At 35.8% G+C, this 17,217-nt stretch overlaps 2 protein-coding genes across 15 annotated transcripts in view; one reads left to right on the forward strand and one right to left on the reverse strand.

Moving 5' to 3' along the window:
• Window positions 1–15,611, forward strand: part of RBM39 (RNA binding motif protein 39) — a 30,646-nt gene extending 15,035 nt beyond the window's left edge. For 10 of the 14 annotated variants that reach the window (XM_033433620.2, XM_004272787.3, XM_012534172.3 and 7 more), the window contains 9 exons: window positions 2,090–2,227; window positions 4,508–4,573; window positions 6,709–6,913; window positions 7,455–7,532; window positions 11,254–11,304; window positions 13,368–13,449; window positions 13,929–14,034; window positions 14,471–14,549; window positions 14,638–15,611. In XM_033433620.2, coding sequence (XP_033289511.1) covers window positions 2,090–2,227; window positions 4,508–4,573; window positions 6,709–6,913; window positions 7,455–7,532; window positions 11,254–11,304; window positions 13,368–13,449; window positions 13,929–14,034; window positions 14,471–14,549; window positions 14,638–14,738 — 906 coding nt within the window. In that variant the 3' untranslated portion in view covers window positions 14,739–15,611. The remainder of the gene's footprint in view (window positions 1–2,089; window positions 2,228–4,507; window positions 4,574–6,708; window positions 6,914–7,454; window positions 7,533–11,253; window positions 11,305–13,367; window positions 13,450–13,928; window positions 14,035–14,470; window positions 14,550–14,637) is intronic. The other 4 variants (XM_033433621.2, XM_012534170.2, XM_004272793.4 and 1 more) reach the window with 1 other exon arrangement.
• Window positions 2,672–3,402, reverse strand: LOC105748134 (60S acidic ribosomal protein P1-like). Its single transcript, XM_049699164.1, has 2 exons — window positions 3,396–3,402; window positions 2,672–3,099 (listed from the first exon to the last, which is right to left on the reverse strand). Exons 1-2 carry the CDS (start codon window positions 3,400–3,402, stop codon window positions 2,687–2,689), a joined length of 420 nt encoding a protein of 139 aa, XP_049555121.1. The 3' UTR covers window positions 2,672–2,686.
• Window positions 15,612–17,217: the final 1,606 nt, after the last annotated feature.

Genomic DNA, 17,217 nt, shown 5'->3' on the forward strand with positions numbered 1-17,217 from the left:
GAAGCATCTAAGAACATGTTTTCCCCTTCCGATCTTTTAAATGGAATGGTTTTGACATTTTTAGTAAATTTAATACTTTCACTGTTTTAAAATACATACTTGCGAAAGATTTTATATAATGTTAAGAATAGTTTGAACAGCTAGCTGTTCTAGCATTTCTTGAAAGTAAGATGTTTCAGACTAATTTGGAGAATGTTTTTTAAGATAATCCAAATTATGATTTAATTCCTCTTTGCTGATGCTCCACAATAAATGAGTGTTGCCTTTGTAAAAATGAAATTAGTGTTAATATTTTAGTTCATTTAGTTATGGAAAAATAGGGATATATCATTCTACTGAGTATATATATATATTTTTTTTTGTGGTACGCGGGCCTCTCACTGTTGTGGCCTCTCCCGTTGCGGAGCACAGGCTCCAGACGCGCAGGCTCAGCGGCCATGGCTCATGGGCCCAGCCGCTCCGCGGCATGTGGGATCTTCCCGGACCGGGGCACGAACCCGTGTCCCCTGCATCGGCTCTCAACCACTGCGCCACCAGGGAAGCCCCTTTATTGAGTATATTAACGTGAAAGTAGTTTTTTGATTTTTCATCAGTACCTTTTTGTACTAAGAAACAAGTTGATTTCTGTGACTACCTGATAACTTAGATTTTTTAAATGGAGAATATAGGATTTAAAGAATTTATTTTTGGCCTTGCTGAGCGGCTTGTGGGATCTTAGTTCCCCCACAAGGGGTTGAACCCGGGCCATGGCAGTGGCAAAAGCGCCGAGTTCTAACCACTGGACTGCCAGGGAATTCCTGAGGATTTAAAGAATATTTTTTGAGCGATACAAAATAACAGTTGTTATGTTCGTTCCTTTTCAAACCCCTGAAACAAATACTCCTTACAACTCCTGAAAAATCTGGTTACTCATCAAGCTTTTACATCATTTTGTAGTTAGGCACAAAATTTGTAACCAGATCTTAAGTGAAATTCCAGTTTCACTGTTAAGCTGTAACTGTGGTCAGATTACTACCTTCTATCTCTAAAAGACGATGGTAGGTCCTACATAGTGTTTTAGCAGTATGTAATATTGGGTACTTATCATTTGATCATATGTCACAGTAAGAAAAGAATTGTTAGGAAGCAGGCTGGGGGGAATCATTGCTCAATTCATTTCCCATGATGGAGGACAAACCTAATAGTGTGTACGTTGGCCTGGCAAAGGGCTCAGAAGAATCACATTGATAAATGAGATTTTGAATTCATTTAACTTTAACCTCCTATTATGCCCCAGTTTGTTAAAGGAGTTTGTGTTAGAGTATAAATTGAGAACTGTTTCCTTTGAGAAGTACTTGGTATGGGAAAAAATGACTGCTGAACTGAATGGTTTACTTGGTTTGATTTATATTGATGTTAATCCTTTTAAGATGGACAGCCAGTTGGTGTACTGTACGTTGAGTAACAGTGATATTGAGAGCACATGAATAATGAGTGTATTTAACACTTCCAGGAGATAATCTTGTATTTCCACATTTGGCATATCTGTTACCAGGATGCTGCTTTAGACTGGCATAATGTAGGGTTTTTTTAAATTTTTTAAAAAATTTTATTGTTTAATTTTGGCTGCATTGGGTCTTTGTTGCTGTGTGCAGGCTTTCTCTAGTTGCGGTGAGCGGAGGCTACTCTTGGTTGTGGTGCGCGGGCTTCTCATTGCGGTGGGTTCTCTTGTTGCGGAGCACAGGCTCTAGGTGCTCCGGCTTCAGTAGTTGTGGCACGTGGGCTCAGTAGTTATGGCTCGCAGGCTCTAGAGCAGTGGCTCAGTAGTTGTGGCGCATGGGCTTAGCTGCTCCGTGGCATGTGGGATCTTCCTGGACCAGGGCTCGAACCCGTGTTCCCTGCATTGGCAGGCGGATTCTTAACCACTGCGCCACCAGGGAAGTCCCCAATATTCTTTTATGTATGACTTACACTTAGCATAATTTGATATCAGTTGTCATTAAGCAAACCTAAGGTATGAGTGGGATTTGCTACTCTGCTCAAAATGGTATTTATTCATTCTTAAGTGGATGTGTGATGTGCCTTATGTGTTGTCTTAACTAACTTGTAGGCAGAAAAAAACAGAGCTGCAGCGATGGCAAACAATCTACAAAAGGGAAGTGCTGGACCTATGAGGCTCTATGTGGGCTCGTTACACTTTAACATAACTGAAGATATGCTTCGGGGGATCTTTGAGCCTTTTGGAAGGGTAAGTCCCAAGTTTTTTAGTGGATCCTAAATCTTGAAACAAATGTAACTGCACAATAATTTATTTGCTTTGTCATGTTTCTAAGAGATTAATGTTAGGATTGGAGTGGTTCTATAAAGTTTTTGAGACAACTTAGATCAAGATAGTTTCCCTGAAGATAGCATTTGAAGACAGAATCTGTCAACATTTGTAATGCTACAGTGAAATGCATAGTATTAGCTTCAATTATTAAAAAATCGACCTGAATGATAAAATGTACTGTGCATTGGAGCAAGAGATTTTTTTTTCTTGGTTTGTTTCTTAGGATAGTATTTCTTACTGAAAATTTAAGGGTATATAAGCTTCTCTGTACTTAATATGTAAGGAATTAGAATTAGACTGTTTATGCCCATTTAGTCCTCTTTTTTTTTTTTTTTTTTAAAGAACTCAGCTTTTTATTGAACGTGCTACTAAAGAGGTTTAGTCAAAAAGACCAAAGCTCATGTCATCATCAGACTCTTCAGATTTCTCTTTCTTTGCTTCCACTTTGTTCTCAGCTGGGGCAGCAGTGGTGGAGGGGGCAGGACCTCCTGCTGGTGTAGCACCAGCTGCTGGGGCAGGTCCACCTGCCCCCATATTGCAGATGAGGCTCCCGATGTTGACATTGGCCAAAGCCTTTGCAAACAAGCCTGGCCAGAAAGGTTCAACATTTACATCGGCTGCTTTAATGAGGGCATTGATCTTATCCTCCGTGACTGTCACCTCATCGTCGTGTAGGATGAGGGCCGAGTAGATGTAGGCGAGCTCCGAGACGGTGCGGGCGAGGGCTAGGCAGGGTCTGCCGGGCAGGGTGCTAGTTGCTGGATGAAGTGAGGGCCTCACCCCAACGCGGCCTTAGCTTCCTCGGAAGGACTGAGCACCTTAGTGGAAGCTGAGGAAAAGGTTTTTCTTTTTTTTTTTTTTTTTATTGAGATAAAATTGACACAGCATTGTCTAAGCTTAAGGTGTACAACATAGTGATTAAACTTACATGCATCATGAAATTATTACAATAGGTTTAGTGAACATCTGTCATCTCATACAGATACAACATTAAAGAAATAGATAACAAATTTTTTTCCTTTGTGACGAGAACGTTTAGGATTTACTCTTGAGCCTTAATTTATGGTATACAGCAGTGTGGTGATACACTGCATCCCTAGTACTGATTTATAACTGGAAGTTTGTACCTTTAGACTACTTTCATCTAACTCTTCCCTCCGCCCTCCACCCCCGACCCCTCACCTCTCTGTTAGCCACAAATCTGATCTTTTTTTCCATGAGTCTGTTTTTGAAGTACAGTTGAATTGCAACACTAATAGTTCCTGGTACACAACATAGTAATTTGATTTTTTTATGCATTTTTTTCAAAAGAATCACCAGGGTAAGTCTAATTCTCCTCATTTTAGAAGAGATGTTAGAATAAATGTTACTAGTAGGCTGTGCTCTGGTTTAAAAAATTCATTGTGTGGCCATGAATAAAAAGCTTGGTTCCTGTCGTACCTTGTCCACTACTTAATCTTTATGGCCCTTGGATATACATTTCGTTGTTTTCTTTCACTACGCCACTCAACCCCTTTGTTAAACTGTTTTATGTGTCAATAATGATAAAGTTGGGGTGTTGAATTTTGTGGGTGCTTTATATTTATTGGAAATATACACATATTAATGGTGCACAAATCATAATTGTATGAGTTGGTCAATCATTACAAAATGAATACGTTCTTGAAACAACCAGAACATGAAATATAATATGTGGGTGCTGTTTTTTAATTGTTCATGCTTCCTTTGTATGACCGAGTTTGTTGGGATATTGTGATGTAGTAAATACAGTTCCCTCAGTTAAGGTGAACAATCATTGCTTTGTAGCATATTCACAGTGTTGTGCAACCATCAGCCACATCCCATTGTTCTTAGTTATTCCAACATTTCAGGCAATTTATTGTGTCTGGCATAATTGAGAATTAATATTTGGTGTATTTTAGCAAAGGGGAAGAAAAAAGATTGATTTAGTTTTTAACATTGTATTCTGCAAAGGATTTAAGATTTTTAGTGGGTTTTGATGCAAAAGACTCCCCAGTGCATAACTTCGTGTTTAGGAAGTTCCTCGGCCTCTAGAAAGATTTTTTGGGTATGAGGGATTGTGATATGTTTTCTATTATGTTTTAGGGGGAGCCATTTTAAAATCATGTTTCAAGGGGTAAAATACTTTTGCACCCCTTTTTCATTTATATAAATAATAATTGTGGTTTTCATTTTTAGATTGAAAGTATCCAGCTCATGATGGACAGTGAAACAGGTCGATCCAAGGGTTATGGATTTATTACGGTAAGCAATTAACCATGATTAACATGACTTAAAAGTTTTTGATTTGAATAGCGTAGTGTAAAGCTTTATTGGTTATTGATAGTGGGGAAGGAGGTAAGGTTAATATTTTCAAGTGGTTTAACTTATTTTGCTGTTAGTAGCCAATTCTTAGTAGCTAAAGGTGTCCACCAAATGTGAAACTTAAAGCAGTTTGCTATCATTCTGTTTATGGTCAGTTTGGTTAGCCAACTGTTCATGTAATTGAAGTCATTCACTCCTTTAGGATTTCTTCAGTCTCTTTTGTGACACAGGATGTTAGTTGCATAAAGGTCTCTTGGAATTCTCTTACTTTTTATATGGACACGTCGGACAACCATGACCAGGATTGCCTTATTAAAAGTGTTTGTAGCTGACCGTTGAAGCCCAGTGCCTGAATAGGGTATGAAGTGGCAGCTTGGAATAATTGTGAATAATTGTGAATGGAGGTGCCCTTTTAAAAGTAAATATTAATGTTCATGATGCAATCCAGTTACATGAGAACAGTTTTTCAAATTATTTTTTAACCTTGGAAAGTGCTGGAAACACATTTTTAGTTTAAAATACAGATAGTTGTCACCATTGCTGCCATTATACACAAAAAAATTTTAAAAATATAGAGATCCCAGATTTTATCAAGAAATTACAATTGTGTCTTATAACCAAATTTAGATAAAATTGAAACCTATTCTGTAGTGATAATACGTTCCACCGTTCAGTGGGATTTTATCTACCTCAGTGCGTGTTGGTGAAAAGAAAAAAGTTATAAAACACCAACATGCTAATTTGTTACTAGTAACATTAGCATGATCTCCCCTTCCCCCCAAAAAAAGGTGTTCAAGGGATTTTACATGCAACTTACAAATATTTTCTCCTACTGTCTAAAGTATTTAGTGTTCTATGTGCTAGATATAGTGCTTGAATATTTGTTCACTGGCCATATTTTCACTAGAACACTACTAAATGTCATGTAAACAATGAAGACATTTTGCAGAGCATTTTAATTTTTTAACATAAATCAAGTATGAACTGTTTCCTATGATTTACTGATTTGTATGCAAAGCTAGATTATGTAGGGACTTTCCTGGTGGTCCAGTGGCTAAGACTCCGAGCTCCCAATGCAGGGGCCCCAGGGTTTGATCCCTGGTCAGGGAACTAGAGCCCACATGCCACAACTAAGAGTGCGCATACTACATCGAAGCTCCTGCATGTGGCAACGAAGATCCCGCCTACCACAACTAAGGCTTGGTGCAGTCAAATAAATAAAGAAATATATTTTTTAAAGCAAGATCATGTAAATCTACATGGTTCTGTTGTGTGTGTAAATGTTTTTATATTTTGTAACTACTATCTGTAATTGTTCCCATCTCAATAATGGAAAAAAATTATTTTTAAACAATTCAACATTCTGATGAAAGATGAAGCTGTGGAATTAGAATATAGCCCGTTCTTCCATTATATTAAAACCAGATTGTGTGAATTAAAGTTTTATTGTGTCTGCATCCTGAAATTAAGACTAATACTTACTTAACTGGCAATAAAACAATGACTCAGAATTTTGTATTAAAAATTAAGTTTTGTATTAAAAACCTGAGTTGAACTTTTTTTCTTTTTCTTTTTTATTTATTTATTTTGACTGCATTGTGGTATGTGGGATCTTAGTTCCCTGACCAGGGATGGAACCCATGCCCCTGCAGTGGAAGTGCAGAGTCTTAACCACTGGACCACCAGGGAAGCCCGAGTTGAACTTTTAATTTTCCTGAATAGTGTACTTTTAAGAGAGAAAAGAAGCAACATTTTAATTTATTCCAGCATATTAAAAAGGGTTTTGATGTTTGAAAAACTACTTTTCACATTTTGTTACTGAGATTCTTTATTCCCAAAGACAGGTGTCATTACTTGATAATGTCTTGCCCTTTAAACCACCACATTAATAAATCTAATATGCGTAAACGTTGGTGGTCTGATAATTTAGGTTATATTACTTATAGCTTGAACTTGTTACTTTATTATCCTTGCAGATGTAATTATTGAATATACTAGCTTTAATAAGTAAGGGTTTCTTTACCTTGCATATGTAAATAATTGCTGGACTTTTTATCCCCCTCTCAATTGTATAGTTTTCTGATTCAGAATGTGCCAAGAAAGCTTTGGAACAACTTAATGGATTTGAGCTAGCAGGAAGGCCGATGAAAGTTGGTCATGTTACTGAACGTACTGATGCTTCCAGTGCTAGCTCATTTTTGGACAGTGATGAACTGGAAAGGACTGGAATTGACTTGGGAACAACTGGTCGTCTCCAGTTAATGGCTAGACTCGCAGAGGGTAAGTTTATCCTAGTGTTGTGAATGATTTGTTGATACCGTAATGAGAAAGGTAACCATGCAGACAAATAAATGGAAAATTATTTTTTCTTATTTTGGTGTTGACTGTTATCCTTGGGCGGCACATGTGGTTTCATAGGTGAAATTCATTGCCTTAATTATAATGGAATCTACTTTATGATGGTGCTTTTTGAGTACCACAGCATATGTTACAGGATTTCTTTTGCTTTCTATTATATCCTCATACTTCAGAATAAATTTAGTTGCAGTGCTTAATACTATGTCCTGCCTGTACAGTTGGCCTCCCATATCTGTGAGTTCTGCATCTGAGTACGGAGGGCAGACTGTATCACGCCACTTTATATGAGGGACTTGAGCATTTGTGGATTTTGATACCCGAGGAGATCCTGGAAAATCTCACCTGCCCTGCTACCAAAGACCACTGTAATTTGTTTTAATGAAGTGACTTTCGTATTAAGCAACCAGAAAACTAGGATTTTCCCACTCTTAAAGCAGGGACGTTAAGACCTATTCTTTTACAGGTACAGGCTTGCAGATCCCACCAGCAGCACAGCAGGCTTTGCAAATGAGTGGCTCTCTGGCATTTGGTGCTGTGGCAGGTAGGAATTGAATCTTTTCTATTTGAAATCATTGTTTTTTCACCTAATTCGAAAATTTGCCAAATTTTTGCATTTAAAAGGACTTACTGAGAATTCAATTCATCAAGTACTTTTAACTTACAGATTTCAAGAGTTCATGTAAGGAAGTGGTGATACAGGACATAATTATCCACTCATAATAAACTGTCAGGGTATTTTTGAACCCTGCATACCAATTTTTAGTTGAAATTGCTGTTGTATTTTGGGTTTGTTTTGATTGATTGATTGATTGATTGATTTTTTTGGCTGCATCAGGTCTTAGTTGCGACATACGGGATCTTTTGTTGCAGCACGTGGGCTCCTCTCTAGTTGGGGCATGCGGGTTTTCTCTCTAGTTGTGGTGTGCAGGTGTCAGGGTGTGTGGGCTCTGTAGCTTGCAGCATGCGAGCTCAGTAGTTGAGGCGCGTGGGCTTAGTTGCCACGTGGCATGTGGGATCTTAGTTCCCTGACTAGGGATCTTACCCGTGTCCCCTGCACTATAAGGCGGATTCTTTTATCATTGGACCACCAGGGAAGTCCCTGTAAGTTGTTAAGTCTCTTTAAATCTGTCACTTGTATTGAAGACCAAAAAGTTTATATTGTTTCAAAGGAAAAATAGTTTCTGTAATGTTTTTGTTTGGAAAGCTACCAGAGGCCTTTGAATCAAGCTTTATTTAAAATAATTACAGTGTTAAGAGTGCAGAGAATACTGCTTTCCTAATTAGAACATATAGTTGATCCTTGAACAACATGCGTTTGAACTGCAAGGGTTTTACTTACACATGGATTTTTTTCAGTTGTAAATACCACATGGTTAAATCCATGAATTTGGAAGGACTAAGGATATAGAGGGTCTACTATAAGTTACATATGGGTTTTCAACTGCTCAGATGGTTGGTGTCCCTAATCCCCAAGTTGTTCAAAGGTCAACTGTATTTTGAGATTTTGAGTTATAGAATGAAGTGCCTGGAGAGGTGAGGAAAAGAGGGAGAGAATTGATAGTTTCTTACGATTATGTAACAATGGGTTTAGTTTATGAATCACATTGTTTTCTTCTCTTTTGTGGCTCAGGTACTTGAAATTAACCCAAATCTATGAGCTAGGATAGTATTAAATTTTGAGATGTTGAAGTCTTGCTTTTAGAATATCTGAGAAGAACCGTTTGTAGTTTGTACTTTAGATGACAAGAAACACTAACCCAAGAAAGTATGGCAATATAAGATCATGGTACTGCATCTGAATATATAAAAAGTTCTGTGTGGTTGCTTCATGATTTCCTTTTCAATTGAAAAGCCATTAATAGAGAGGATCGTTTCTGCATCTGCATTATTCTTTATAGGGGGCACTTCTGTGTTTTCCTTTTTTTAGTGACTATTCGAAAGTTTGTGAGTACTTTAGGGTCTTGTGCTTCCTTTCAAACCGATATATTTTGAAATCTGATAGGTAGTTCTTTAAAATTACTGACAATCATGTTAGTGTATTCATATGAGGAGGAGAGTTATAACTATTAATGCATTTCTGTATTTATGAATAAATTATTGTTTTGATTTAAACAAGTATTAGACATTTAATTTCTTTGCAGTGAACACGTAGTCATAGAATGTCACGTACTGTAATTGAAGATACTAAAGGAAACCCATCACTTCAGAAATATATCCTAGTCTCTGGTTTGACAGTTAACTATTTTACCTGAAAACTGTATCCGTGTGTTGCTTCCCATTGTTCAGGTCATTCTTTCAATAATTTAGAAAAATGCTAGAGTGTTTACCATATTCTAGATATTTTACTAGAGGCTGGTGCCTTTAGGGATTTAATACAAATACATATGATTCATTTCTAAACAATCTTCTGTTATATCCTGGCTGCTGTATCAAATGTGTTGATTTGGTTTGTAAACAATATCTTCGCCTATAGTTTTTCAGTGTTAGACATTATTACTTCCCTAAGCCATTATTTCTCTTACGATGAATGAAGAATGACTGTACTTCCCTGGGCACACTTAACTGGGTAGTTTATATTAAGGCTGAAAATTCTAAATGTCCATGGATTGCTTAAAATAGCCATTTAGTTAATTATTTGTTATATTCCCCCTTTTTAGTGTTGATAGATGATTTTAAAGTTTCGTACTGTTTTCTTAAAACTTCCAGTAAATTGCTATTACTACTGAATTACTAATCAGCACTCTATTTTAAGGTAAATATTTACATAACTGGGTATTTTTCTTCTGTCGTTAAAACCTTACACATTCCTTGTTAAAATAAGATAAATCACTGGTGTTGATGTCAATATTTGAGGCCCTTGTTGCCGAAGTTCTTAAAAGTTGTTTTTTGAAACCAAGAGTGGCCTATCACTATATCCACATGTCTTTATTCTGGAAGTTTAACGGGTCTTTTCTAAGATAAGTTAGTTCTTATCTGTATGAAACCCATGCTTTGTTTCCTAACTTGTTACAAATGACCTGAAGAACCATTTTTGAAATTCTGATTTATATATACTTAATATAGCATGGATTTCTGATACCTATACATTTTTTCCCATTTTAGGGAAAAAAAGACAAATTGCTTTATAATTTAAAGTTTATTGACAATGTTCCTATGGTCATATCTTCAAGTTCCTTCAGTATACACCAGTTACATTTCTTCAGCTCCCTGGGATGCCAGTTTTGAGCACCTAGGACCCAGGTATTCTTACATCCCCATGTGACTTGGGCTGCAGATCCCTTTTCATTTTTGCTTATGTTTTATGATCATTTTGTATACTCAACAAGAAGCCCAAATGGTAATAAAGTATTGCAGTTGAATCACGTGTTACTGAAAATTAGGTTACTGAATTCAAACAATTTCTATGTTGTATATATATCTATAATTTTTAAACTGCAAGATACCTTTGGATACTGTGACATTTTCTTCACGTTTCACACTTGCTGCTGCTTTCACTTGATGGCAGCTTTCTCTTAATTGGCCTTCTCATGTAGAATTTTAATGATTATATGAGAAAATATATTGGTAGAAATCACCATTCTGTTTATTTTTAATACAGACTAGATGGTTAGATTTTTCTTGTACTACATATAGTAAATCTGATGAGATTTCATTCCTGCCTCATTAAATTTCCAGAATAGGCCAGGAAATCAGACCTAATAAAACTACCACCTTCTGGGCTGGACATGACAACTTAAAAGAACTTAAATAATATATACATATGGTTAGAATGGGGTTTTTCACTACTTAATCGGTAGATTATTGAAAGTGTTTGACGTGTACTGTTGCAGTATTTACTCTTTCACCATAAACTTCTAAAGTTTAAAATGCTTACTGACACTGATAGAACAATAAATAGTTGAATATCCCAAGTACTTGGAATTGAATTCTCAAGATCAGGGTTTTCATGCATTTTTCTGACCGGTGTGCTTCCCTTTCCCCATTTCCCATTATTCCCATGTGAAGAGTAGTATAGTGGAATGCCTTTGAGATGTGGAAGAGTTCTAGGAATAGGAATAGAGAGGCATAAGTTTCCTAGGATAGGAGGAAAGAAAAAGGCCCCACAGCCTTGTCAATGAGGAATGGGGAAGGAGGTTTGGCTGCCAGGTTTTACTATAAGTTCATTTTGATAAACCCTGCTACCATAGTCCTCTTTTATTAATGCTTTCCTGACATTTACCCTGTTAGTTGAGGCTCTTCATTGTTCCTGCACTGAGCTGTAGAATTCTCTTTTGTTATAGATTTGCAAACAAGACTTTCCCAACAGACTGAAGGTGAGTTGAGTTTTTTATTTGTTTTTGAAGTGGATGTTAATGTAGCAGGACATAGTTGTGTATATATATTTTATCATAATTATTACTGTAGTTTGTATTTTGGGCCCAGTTTTGTCAGAATGACATACAGTGTCATTAACAGTAAGCCAGAAGGCCTAATCCAAGTCATTACAATTACATGAATAAAGATGATAAATGTCCATGCTTTTTTTGCTATAGCTTGCTTAGAATTATTTTCAACTTTGTATGCCTATCTTTGTGTTCTGATTGTACATTTTATATAGATGTCAGAAAATGAAACTTGTCATTTTGGTAGACAAATCTTTTAGAACATGGAGTCTGTGAACTTAATATAAGGTTAGGAAAAACTAACTCCAGTGATTTGTGTAAGCAGTACCAAGCAATGAGATTATCCAGAACTAAATTGCATGCAGATTTCAGAGATTGTGAAACAATTTATAAAATAGGCTATTTTCTTAGTTTTCAATTATCAAGTAAATCTCTGCCACTTAATATAGCATTTTGTTGCAGTAATTTGGTATCTTATAGGATATACTTAAAGTCGTTTAGGTAAATGATTCTGTATGAAAAAGGTCTTTTCTTGTTCCTTGATAGTCAGGAATTAAATGTGTATCTTAATTTTTTCAGCAAAAGAGACAATTGTACTCAATCTTTTTTTTTTCCTAACAGATTTTTAAAAGTAGAACTGGTGGATTTTCCTCTTAGTTATATTTCTATGCTGAATTCATTGTGTTCTGCATTCATCTAGGTTGAGCTGGAATATTTCCATGATATATTTTCTAATATTTTTCAGTATTCATAGCATACAGTGACCTTCTAGTGTTTTTTCCAAGCATACTTCATTCCATTTGTTTATGATAAAGGTACACAGTGGGCTTCATTTTTTTATTGTAATATAAGCACACTTGCATCTTTAACTTTCTTCAGTAGAATTTGACGTTAGTTATCTTAGCATTTTTATTTTCATACAAAGTTTTATGAAAGACAAATACTTGTTTATTGAAGTAAACTATAAAGAAGCAAAAAGTACTTGTTACTCTATCAGAAACTATCTTTTTTATGATGTATTTCATGCACAGCCCTAGTTTTTATTCAGTGGAATGTTTCTTATACTTACTCAGGTTATTGTTCATTTTAATTACCATAATTTCTAATGCACTGTTTTATCCATAGCTTTGTTTATTATTGTTATGTATTGGAATGAAATTTGGTCAAATATTATGATTACGGTGAGTTCTGTAACAGCTACTGGTAATGTTTTCTAAGTCACATAAAAGCAATGGAGCAACTGTCTTGGAAAATGCACTTCAAACTTAAAACCAACATTGGTTTAAATTTGCTCCTAAGTATTAGTGTCCAGTAGTTTTTTATTTTTAACAATGACTATTATAGATACATATTACTCTTTTTAGTGTTTTCTCCTGCTAGAACAGACCTAATCATTTAAAAAATATTAATTTGATGTTGTAGGTTTTACAGTCCTAAGATGTTAAATCTTAAATACTTGGATGGTTTTATGTATATTATTTTTAAAACTTCATCCTTTTATAATGTTTATATATTTAAAAGAAAATATGTAACTATATATTCATAGGCAGAAACATAAATAAAACATGGTATAGATTTAGTTGGCATTTTAATATTGTATTTGCATCATCCCCTGCTTCTCAGGGTATTAACTCCAGCAGTCCTACGAAATCAGTCTTGTTTTTATTTTCTTGTTTGTATTATTGATATTTGTCTAATTGAATGAATTTTCACTACATTTAAGGTTTAACTTCCCTTCTAAAAACAAAAGTCCCAACTTAGGATCAGCTGTCTCAAATACTAAGTTGCCTTAGCTTTCTGGCAGCTAAAATGGGGTATTGTTATATACACTGATGTTTGATAGCATTATTGAATATGGTGAATTAGTGAAGTGACTGACTACCCTAGTTTCACCCTGTGGGTCCAGTGGTTATATTGGGCTTTGTTTTATTCATAGGGATATTCTGATGCATTTTCCATGAAACTGATTTCTCCCTTCTCTTTTTTTTTTTTAGCTTCAGCATTAGCTGCAGCTGCCTCTGTTCAACCTCTTGCAACACAGTGTTTCCAACTCTCTAACATGTTTAACCCTCAAACGTAAGTAATATACTTTGGTCAAGTTCAAAAGGGTATGCTGTGAAATCTTTAATGTTTAACTTGTCTAAGTTAACATTTAGCATGTTTTCAACATATTTCATAGTTCAAACACTGCCACAATTTTGATCCTTTTAGTATAATTATTTTTCTGCACATTATGAATTATTTCCCTTGAATGTGTTTGTAAGATTGGAATTCATTTGAAAACTTTGTAGATTTTATGTTTTCCATTTATATCTAGTAGTTTTCTGTGAAGTTTGTATCAGTATTTATTTGTATCACCAGTATACAAATATACTTAGTCCTATGAAATGGTGATAAACTTGGTATAAGTATCTTTGAAAGATGTCAATTAACCACTTAAATGTTAAGCAAATGATTTTTAAAATAACACACAAGATTTTTTAGACAGATTGGAATATATGTGTATCATTTTATAAGTTTGAGTAGTGTCTCATAGATTTAATACTTTGTTACAGAGAAGAAGAAGTTGGATGGGATACAGAGATTAAAGATGATGTGATTGAAGAATGTAATAAACATGGAGGAGTTATTCATATTTATGTTGACAAAAATTCAGCTCAGGTATTTTGTTACTTTCTTGTGTCTTAATTTTCACACACTTGGGGCATATTATGATCACTGTTTTTCCTTAGAGCGTGTTGGGGTTTTTTGTTTTCTCCTGAGAGAAGCTTTAGCATACTGACTAAATACACCCCCTACGAAATAAAGACACTTTTAAAATAGTTCAGGTCATCATGTAGCATTATTGTTGCTGGTTAGTGTTCAAAGGTTGCCATGAAATTCTGGCACCTTGATTTCATTCTTCAGCAGCTTTCACATCATAGAAGATAGTAACAAGGCCAGTTTTGGGGATGATGAAGTATTTTCAGTGAATTTCTAGGTTATATATATTAGCTAGTGGAAAAGTTATAGAGCAGTTTTTCTATAGGTAACTTGAATAAACCTATTGGAATCCATGTTGTATATCACACCTTTAACCTTTTTTGTTGTATTTTAGGGCAATGTGTATGTGAAGTGCCCATCAATTGCTGCAGCCATTGCTGCTGTCAATGCATTGCATGGCAGGTGGTTTGCTGGTGAGTTTGACCTTTTTTCTGAGTGATTGTTTTTAATGGTCTAATCTAAGTGAAGAAGCTAAACGACCATATGTGTTTCTTTTAACAGGTAAAATGATAACAGCAGCGTATGTACCTCTTCCAACTTACCACAACCTCTTTCCTGATTCCATGACAGCAACACAACTACTGGTTCCAAGTAGACGATGAAGGAAAATATAGTCCCTTATGTACATAGCTTTTTTTCTTTCTTGAGAATTCATCTTGAGTTATCTTTTATTTAGATAAAAATAAAGAGGCAAGGGTCTGCTGTCATTTGTATACAGTTCCTGTTACCTTGAAAAAATAAAAATGTTAACAGGAATGCAGTGTGCTCATTCTCCCTAACTAGCAAATCCCACTGTATACAAAGCTGTTCTCTTGTTCTGCCTTTTAAATGTACATGTAGAAAATTACATTAAGGATCTATAGGAATAGCTCTAGGGGAACAAATGTGCTTAACATAAAAAGGCAGACAGGGATGTAATGATGTTTTTAATGTTTCAGAAGCCTAACTTTTTACACAGCAGTTACATTTCACTAATGTTGATATTTGGTTAATGGTTTAGCAGAGGTTTCTGGAATACATAGTTTATGGAAATTCAAGACAGCTAAAAGGGCTGTTTGATTAACATCTCATCTTGCATTCTGATCAACTGGCAAGAAAAGGAGATTTCAAAATTACATTTCTGGATGGTATCTTTTCAATTAATGTATCTGTAAAAGTTTCTTTGTAAATATTATGTGTTCGGGTGTGTCTAAGATTCCAAACAAAATGATCCCTGCATTTCCTCAAGATGTTTAGTGACAGTCTGGTAAGCAAAGCAGTCTGAGCAAGAAATAGGAAATGCAGAAATAGGTTTTGTCTGGTTGCATATAATCTTTGCTCTTTTTAAGCTCTGTGAGCTCTGAAATATATTTTTGGGTTACTTCAGTGTGTTTGACAAGACAGCTTGATATTTCTATCAAACAAATGACTTTCATATTGCAACAATCTTTGTAAGAACCACTCAAATAAAATTCTCTTAAAAAGGCCACAAGAAATCTTCATTTTTGAAATGTTTTAAAGTCACAGAAACTTGGAAATAGAATATTAGTTTCTTTGACTTTTTAGTTGCCTCTTTGGGAAAATTCTTAGTGAAACTGTTGCCCTCAAGTTGTCCCTCTACATTCCTCTGTATCAGTCTTAGTACCGTACTACTTATTTAGGGTATTATATCAAAACTGAGGAACTTACCAAAAGAAAACCAAACTGATTTGACCAGGCCTCAAACCTGGGCATCCTTAAGTCTCTCCTACGTTTTCTGGACGTATTTGTGGGGGAAAAAAATGCCTTGTTATTTAAAAGCAAATACTGGAGAAAATGGTATAAGTTCAAACTGGTTTCCCAAATTGATTTAACTGCATTTTTGAGCTTTAACTTTACTTGGGCAGCAACCCTTCATGATTTGTACTCTGAACTCTGCTTCAAGTTTTTGTGTCTAGGTTGAATCTTTTGAGTAGGGGATGTTGCTGCTAATTGCTCCTTCCAATACTGATTTCCTCACCTGCCTGAATTTCTGTTACTACTGTATTGATTTGTTAGGGCTGAATCATAAGTATTACAGGTTTATTCGGATATCAAGATAACTCAGTTTGAATTTAGAGGCATCACAGTTTTCTACCAACCCTTTTGAGGGATGTTTGTAATTCCCTTACTTGCTTCAGTTATTTAACCTGAAGAAAAATTTCAAGATTCAACTTTATTTTTGAACACCAAGCAGCAGTGTTATTGGGTGGCAGAGACATACATAATGCCAACTTTTTTCTTTCCAGATTACCTCCTAGTAATTAAAAATGTATTCTTGGATCAAGTTACTATCAGGTTTGTTCTGTCATTCCTTTCTAGGGAACTGGGCCAGCAAAGGTGCCTTCAGATGTTATTTAATCTCATCTGTTAAGACGTGGCAAAAATTTGCCCACCACCAAAGAATGAAATTTGGGTTGTAGGGCTTCCCTGGTGGCGCAGTGGTTACGAATCCGCCTGCCAATGCAGGGGACACAGGTTCGAGCCCTGGTCCAGGAAGATCCCACATGCCGCAGAGCAACTAAACCACTGCGCCACAACTACTGAAGCCTGTGCCCCACCAGAGAAGATACGACAATGAGAAACCCGTGCAAGAGTAGCCCTTGCTCACCGCAACTAGAGAAAGCCCGTGCACAGCAACGGAGACCCAACATAGCCAAAGCTAGCTAAAAAAAATTTGGGTTGTAAATGATGTTCAAAGCAAATTTGTTAAAGAGTTCAGTCAAATAGAAGATAGCTCAAATGGCTATTCGGAGTGAGATCCTTTAATCAATTCCTGAGACAACATCCAATTTGGTTGTGAATTTTTTAGGTGCTGTAATTTCTGGGAGTGTCCTTGATTGCAGTTAGATCTGAGTGTCTTTATGCCCCCCAAATATTCCAGTGTAGTTTATTATAACATTTATTACCATCTTCTTAATGACTGAGAAATATTTGAGGGGAACTCGGTAATATCAAGGAATATGTTGCTTGTACAGGTGAGGGAAATGAAACTACCTTAAGCCAATTAATAGAATGGGGGGGGTCAGTTGGTAAAGTTTACATCTTCACTGGTGGCTGGTTAGAAAATTATCTGGGATTCAT

The sequence above is a fragment of the Orcinus orca genome, chromosome 16 (genome assembly GCF_937001465.1).
Source record: "Orcinus orca chromosome 16, mOrcOrc1.1, whole genome shotgun sequence".
NCBI classification, from domain to species: Eukaryota; Metazoa; Chordata; class Mammalia; order Artiodactyla; family Delphinidae; genus Orcinus; species Orcinus orca.